At 34.4% G+C, this 6437-nt stretch overlaps 2 protein-coding genes across 2 annotated transcripts; both read left to right on the top strand.

The window, feature by feature from the left end:
* The first annotated feature begins 192 nt into the window (after positions 1-192).
* Positions 193-2345, top strand: LOC116347312 (endoplasmin homolog). The gene is made up of 3 exons (XM_031777874.1): positions 193-1244; positions 1318-1437; positions 1516-2345. Exons 1-3 carry the CDS (start codon positions 293-295, stop codon positions 1803-1805), a joined length of 1362 nt encoding a protein of 453 aa, XP_031633734.1. The 5' UTR covers positions 193-292; the 3' UTR covers positions 1806-2345.
* Positions 2346-2554: 209 nt separating this feature from the next.
* Positions 2555-5782, top strand: LOC116347311 (bifunctional purine biosynthesis protein PURH). Its single transcript, XM_031777873.1, has 9 exons — positions 2555-2954; positions 3419-4189; positions 4292-4317; positions 4394-4564; positions 4649-4753; positions 4836-4869; positions 4940-5096; positions 5173-5542; positions 5612-5782. The coding sequence occupies exons 1-9, from the start codon at positions 2933-2935 to the stop codon at positions 5729-5731; spliced, it is 1776 nt and encodes a 591-aa protein (XP_031633733.1). The 5' UTR covers positions 2555-2932; the 3' UTR covers positions 5732-5782.
* Positions 5783-6437: the final 655 nt, after the last annotated feature.

Below are 6437 nucleotides of genomic sequence, written 5' to 3'. Positions count from 1 at the left end.
TTTTTTTAAATTCAAATTTAGTTTGAGTACGGAATACACTAGGTGGCGCTTTCTATATTGGTTGAATCTTATAACATTGCAAGCATATAGCGATTCCAGACACTGACTATAATTTTTTAAGTGACCATTGCATATATTGTTTGACTTTATCTGTCATTGAATTTTGTTAATGTAAACAATTCCATTATTTCACACAAACTATCAATTATATTAGGTTGAAGAGGAAAGCAGCGATGACCAGAAGAAACCAAAAACAAAGACCGTCAAAAAAACAATTTGGGATTGGGAGTTGATGAATGTAAACAAACCAATTTGGACGCGCAAACCCAATGAAATTAATGATGATGAATACAACGAATTCTACAAGAGTTTAACCAAAGACAACGATAAACCATTCACATACACACATTTTGTGGCCGAAGGAGAAGTAACATTTCGATCACTTTTATATATCCCAAAACTACAGCCTTCGGAGAGCTTCAATAAATACGGAACCCATTCGGAAAATATTAAACTGTACGTGCGCCGTGTGTTCATTACCGATGAATTTAACGACATCATGCCAAATTACCTTAATTTTATCCGTGGATTGGTCGATTCTGATGATCTACCGTTGAATGTTTCACGTGAAATGCTGCAGCAACACAAACTTATCAAGGTTATCAAGAAGAAACTTATTCGTAAAGTATTGGATATGATCAAAAAGATAAGCGCCGAAAATTACGTTGATTTCTGGAAGGAATATTCAACCAATATTAAATTGGGACTCATGGAAGATCCCAGCAATAGATCACGTCTTGGTAAATTGCTGCGTTTCCAATCTTCAGCCGGCAAAAATTTGACTTCATTAGAAGATTATGTGGGTCGTATGAAATCAAAACAATCGCACATTTTCTGGTTGGCCGGTGCCAATCGCGATGAAGTAGAAAACTCACCATTTGTCGAACGATTGCTTGCCCGTGGATATGAAGTTTTGTATATGGTGGAACCAGTTGATGAATACGCCATTTCATCATTGCCAGAATTTGGTGGAAAGAAATTCCAAAACATTGCCAAGGAAGGATTCACATTGGATTCATCTGATGATGCCAAGGCAAAATTAGAATCGTTAAACAAACAATTCGAACCACTCACGAAATGGATGAGCGAAGAAGCGCTGAAAGGACGTATCACCAAAGCTGTTATTTCCGAACGTTTGCGTAAATCGCCATGCGCTTTGGTCGCCAATGTCTTTGGATGGACCGGTATTTTTTTTTTGTGTTTTTGTTTTTTGATATTTTATGTGATTTCACTAAAATATTATTTTTCTTTCAACAGGTAACATGGAGCGCTTGGCAATGTCGAATGCTCATCAAAAAACCCATGATCCAATGCGTGAATACCATTTGTCACAGAAGAAGGCTTTGGAAATCAATCCAAGACATCCTCTTATTAAAGGTAACTAATTTGAAACGTTTTCCCTCTATGATAGTGGTGGAGGACAAATGAGTACTATAATTTCATTCCAATTTACAGAACTTTTGCGCCGTGTTGAAAACGAAGAGGCCGAATCTGCTAAGGAATTGGCATTGATTATGTTCCGTACAGCCACACTACGATCAGGATTCACCCTTCAAGAATCGAGCGATTTTGCTGATAGCGTGGAAAAATTAATGCGACAAACATTGGGCATTCTAGAAGATGAACAAGTTGAAGAAGAGGAAGATATTCCAACAGAAGATGAAGCTGCTTCAGAAGAAGACAAATCAGAAACCGATGATGATGATGCTGAGGGCACCAATGACAAAGAACATGACGAGCTATAAGCTCATTTCCACACCACCAATATCTAGATAATTTAGTAAAAAAACACGACGCCAATCGGCGTTACCTTCATCGCTTCTTCGATTTTCATTCAAATGGTGTGTTTGTGTGTGTGTGTGTGAGATGAGCACACACCACTAAAACGAGCATCATAAAATAATCGCTACATGTATGGTAGTAATGTCGATTCAACGACTGAATATTTAAAAACAAATTTCCCAATAATTCTAATTTGATTGTATGTATATTTCATGCCAGTAATAGACCAGGGTCCGAATCAAATAAGCATCAATCACATTTTGTATATTACAACATTCAACAGAATTATTTGTAAATTTATAATTTATAATTTATAATTGTGATTTTATGCATTTTTCCATTCATATTTATGTAAATTCTTTATTTAAAAAAAATGAGATTGAAATATATACGATTGTGAAAAACAACAACACTGCATGAAAAAAAAGAAGAAGAAATTAAAAACAAGAGAATTGTAGATTTATATATAAGTCAAATAAAATTTATTTGGCATTAAACTTTAATCATTGTTTATTCATTTCATTTTCGATTCATATTTGTTTTCTTATTTTCTCCTCATTCAGCAGATTAACTAAATACATACAGTGCTGAATAGAATTTAAGTACTACTCACTTTAAATAGCCACGGTTTTTTTTGGACACAGTGAACTTGACTTGCGATCAACATACACATTCACATCAAATTATACTCATGTGCTGTCGCTTCGCATCAGCGACTATAAAGACGTGAAACTTTGCGGTTGTCAATATCAAGATTGAAATATAAATCAGTGTAAATAACAACAACAACAGCAAAACGTACAAATAAATGAAAAAAACAATTTTGTCCATTTCAATTTGCTGAATGCGGTGTGTATCGCTCACATGGTGGTTCATTTTAGCTATCGCTATTGACACTTAACCTCTGATAATTTTTGTTATCACAATAAAGACGAACAAATAAGCTGCTGCTTATTATAAAATCCCAACCACTTGTTGTTACAAATCATCTAAATTCGTTCAGTTTTCTCTCGAGAAGTACTTCAATAAACAAGCATTAATTACAAATTTGTGAAATTTAAAGGGTTTTTTTTTCTTCATTTAATCAACTATGGCATCTGCAAAGAAATTAGGTAAAAATTAATATGTTAAATTTTGTCAATTTATTCGAATAAATACGCGCGTGACACGCATTATTGCATATAATATATTTTTTTTGCTAATAAATAAGATATTCATGAAAGAATTTATTCGTATCTATTTTATAACCCACAGTTTTCACTCATTCAATTCGATTACGGTCATCGTTTGAAAATAGGGCAATACAAACATTAGCAACGTAACATTTTTCCCTCATATGAATTTAATTAAATGATTTAAAAAAAAAAGAATGAAAAAGAGAATTCCTATCTTTTTCACTTTCATACAAAATTAATGCGACGAAACCGTTCAGCCATCATGGCTTACTACATCATAACTAAATAACACTCTGATCCTATTTTTAATTCCTTATCGCTTATTCTTATCGTCTATAGACAAACCGGATGTTCTTTTTTTTAACTCGGAAATTTTTCAACTATCAATTTTTATTTTCTAGCATTGTTGAGTGTTTCGGACAAAACAGACGTTTTAACACTTGCCAGACAATTGCAAGGACTTGGCTTTAATTTGATTGCAAGTGGTGGTACTGCAAAAGCAATTCGTGATGCTGGTTTGAAGGTAGAAGATGTATCCAGCATCACAAATGCACCTGAAATGCTTGGCGGTCGAGTAAAAACTCTTCATCCAGCTGTTCATGGTGGTATTTTGGCACGTCTTTCCCCATCCGATCAAGCTGACTTACAGCGACAAAATTACGATTATATTCAAATAGTCGTTTGCAATTTATATCCATTTGTGGATACAGTTTCGAAACCAAATGTTACTGTGGCCGACGCCATTGAAAACATTGATATTGGTGGTGTTACATTGCTTCGAGCAGCTGCAAAAAATCATGCACGTGTTACCGTTCTGTGCGATCCAAACGATTACACCAAAGTAATTGAGGAAATTAGAGCAAGTGGCGATACAAACGAAAAAACTCGCCAAAAATTGGCATTGAAAGCATTCACACACACCGCTCAATACGATGATGCTATCTCGGATTATTTCCGTAAAACATATTCAGCAAACGAATCGCAATTAACATTGCGCTATGGAATGAATCCACATCAAAAACCAGCACAATTGTTTACTACATTGGAGAAACTTCCATTGCGTGTTGTTAATGGATCGCCTGGATTTATTAACTTGTGCGATGGACTAAATGCTTGGCAATTGGTACAAGAATTGAGCGGCGCTTTGAATTTACCAGCCGCTGCAAGTTTTAGTACGTACATACAGATGAAATTAAAGCCAAATATCACATTTTGATCGTTGAATGAATTTAATTAGATTCTTTTTTCTTTTCTTTTTTTTTCATTTTCAATAGAGCATGTGTCACCAGCGGGTGTCTCGGTAAATAATAATAGAATCTCGTTAATTTAACAAAATCAATTGCATAAAATAAAAAAATAAAAATCTTTATAAAAAGGTTGCAGTTCCTCTCAGTCGAGATGAAGCTAAATTATGTCAAGTTGATGACTTATATGATAAACTAACCCCATTGGCAACAGCTTATGCTCGAGCACGTGGCGCAGATCGTATGTCATCATTCGGAGATTTTATCGCTCTTTCTGAAAAGTGTGATGAAGCTACGGCGAAGGTAATCTTTAGTTTAAATTCATATATGCGACTATCTTGAGAAGATGATGTTTTACATTTGAAATGTACGGCCTCTTAACAATAGATCATCTCACGCGAAGTATCAGATGGTATCATCGCTCCAGGCTACTCTGACGAAGCCTTAGCTCTCTTGCAAAAGAAAAAGAACGGTGCATATTGCATTTTACAGGTAAAAAATTTGAATTTGAAGTTAATCAAAATTATTGATGCCTATATATTTAAATGTTTTTCTTTCTACTTCTATTTCTTAGATTGATCCATCATACGAACCAAATCCCATTGAACGTAAAACATAAATCTAAAAAAATTGTATCCGAAATCCAAGAGAAAAATGTTTTTATTATATTTATAACAGGTAAAACATTGTTCGGTGTTACTTTAGAGCAAAAACGAAATGATGCCATCATTGATAGTACAGTATTCCAAAATGTTGTTAGTAATCATAAGACGTTGCCATTGACAGCTGTTCGTGATTTAATTGTCGCAACCATTGCCTTGAAATACACTCAGAGGTTATAGAAGACATTAACAAATTACATACTTGAAAAATAGAATATTTATCACTAAATAGAAAAAATATATTTATAGCAATTCAGTGTGCTACGCTCGTGATGGACAAGTGATTGGTATCGGTGCGGGTCAACAGTCACGAATTCACTGTACGCGTTTGGCCGGAGATAAAGCTGATAATTGGTGGTTACGCCACCACCCAATAGTTTTGAATTTAAAATTCAAGCCTGGAGTCAAACGTGCTGACATTTCAAACGCTATTGATAACTATGTATTGGGAACAATTGGAAAAGATTTACCATTGGCACAATTCGAAGCACTATTTGACGAAGTTCCAGCATTATTGACAGATGACCAACGTAAAGAATGGGCTTCAAAATTGTCTGGCGTTGCATTGGCATCGGATGCATTCTTTCCATTCAGAGATAACATCGATCGCGCTAAATTGGTAATTATTCGGTGAAAAATAAAAAAATATTTCAAACATTTCTGATATTTTCACATTTTATTATTACAGAGTGGCGTTACCTTTATCGGCAGCCCATCGGGTTCAACAAACGATGCTGGCGTCGTAGCAGCATGTAATGAACACGGAATTGTTTTGGCACACACCAATTTGAGATTGTTCCATCATTAAGACATTTTTAATAAAAAGAAGCTCAATTCTAAAAATTAGAATTTTTACGCATTTTTATGCTTTTTTATTGCCATTTAAGAATATGTGTTTGCAAAAACCGTTGATTAATAAATCCATCTGATTTTTAAAGCAAAACTCAATTGTTCACAAAGTATTCCTGTATGTAAATGAATCTTTTCTCATAATGAATATGCGATTAATAGTGAAAAAAAAAATGAAACAAATAATAAACAACAATGACGTTGTCCGTGTTTTTGTGATCGTTCTTGAACGTATACTTATGAAACTAGATCAATAGAAGCTTATCAATAAAGTGGCTGATAGAGTTGTTTGTATATACAACTGTATAGCTCGAATAGTAGCAAATTCAATGCTTTCCAACGCCAGTAAGACGCTGAATGTTCTTGATCAAATGATCATTGTATTCTTTGTAATTGATCGGTGTAGCAGATTGAACTGAAATCTTGTTGCGTTGGCTATCGCCATATGTTTCAACCTTCGTGCGCAACTTAAACATAAACGATCGGAAATGTTGAGACTGAAGATAAGTATTCAATTCGGTTTGGTCACGTTCCATCATGTTTCCGATTTCATCAGAGGTTTTGCCTAAACAAATACATTGATTTTGTAAAAAACAAAGAAAATCATTCGATTTATTCCAGTGATGGTTTTTTCCTATCTGAATAGCGCTAGCTATTCGCAGCGT

The sequence above is a fragment of the Contarinia nasturtii genome, unplaced genomic scaffold (genome assembly GCF_009176525.2).
Source record: "Contarinia nasturtii isolate CC-2019 unplaced genomic scaffold, AAFC_CNas_1.1 Cnas_scaffold_1806, whole genome shotgun sequence".
NCBI lineage: Eukaryota > Metazoa > Arthropoda > Insecta > Diptera > Cecidomyiidae > Contarinia > Contarinia nasturtii.
This window is presented reverse-complemented; position numbering and strand designations above follow the sequence as displayed.

Coding starts and splice junctions, on each gene's coding strand:
- LOC116347312 (XM_031777874.1), top strand. CDS start 293: ATGAATGTAAACAAACCAATTTGGACGCGCAAACCCAATGAAATTAAT. Junction 1,245..1,317: donor CAATGTCTTTGGATGGACCG/GTATTTTTTTTT, acceptor TTCTTTCAACAG/GTAACATGGAGCGCTTGGCA. Junction 1,438..1,515: donor AAGACATCCTCTTATTAAAG/GTAACTAATTTG, acceptor TCCAATTTACAG/AACTTTTGCGCCGTGTTGAA.
- LOC116347311 (XM_031777873.1), top strand. CDS start 2,933: ATGGCATCTGCAAAGAAATTAG. Junction 5,097..5,172: donor GCCTTGAAATACACTCAGAG/GTTATAGAAGAC, acceptor ATATATTTATAG/CAATTCAGTGTGCTACGCTC. Junction 5,543..5,611: donor ACATCGATCGCGCTAAATTG/GTAATTATTCGG, acceptor TTATTATTACAG/AGTGGCGTTACCTTTATCGG.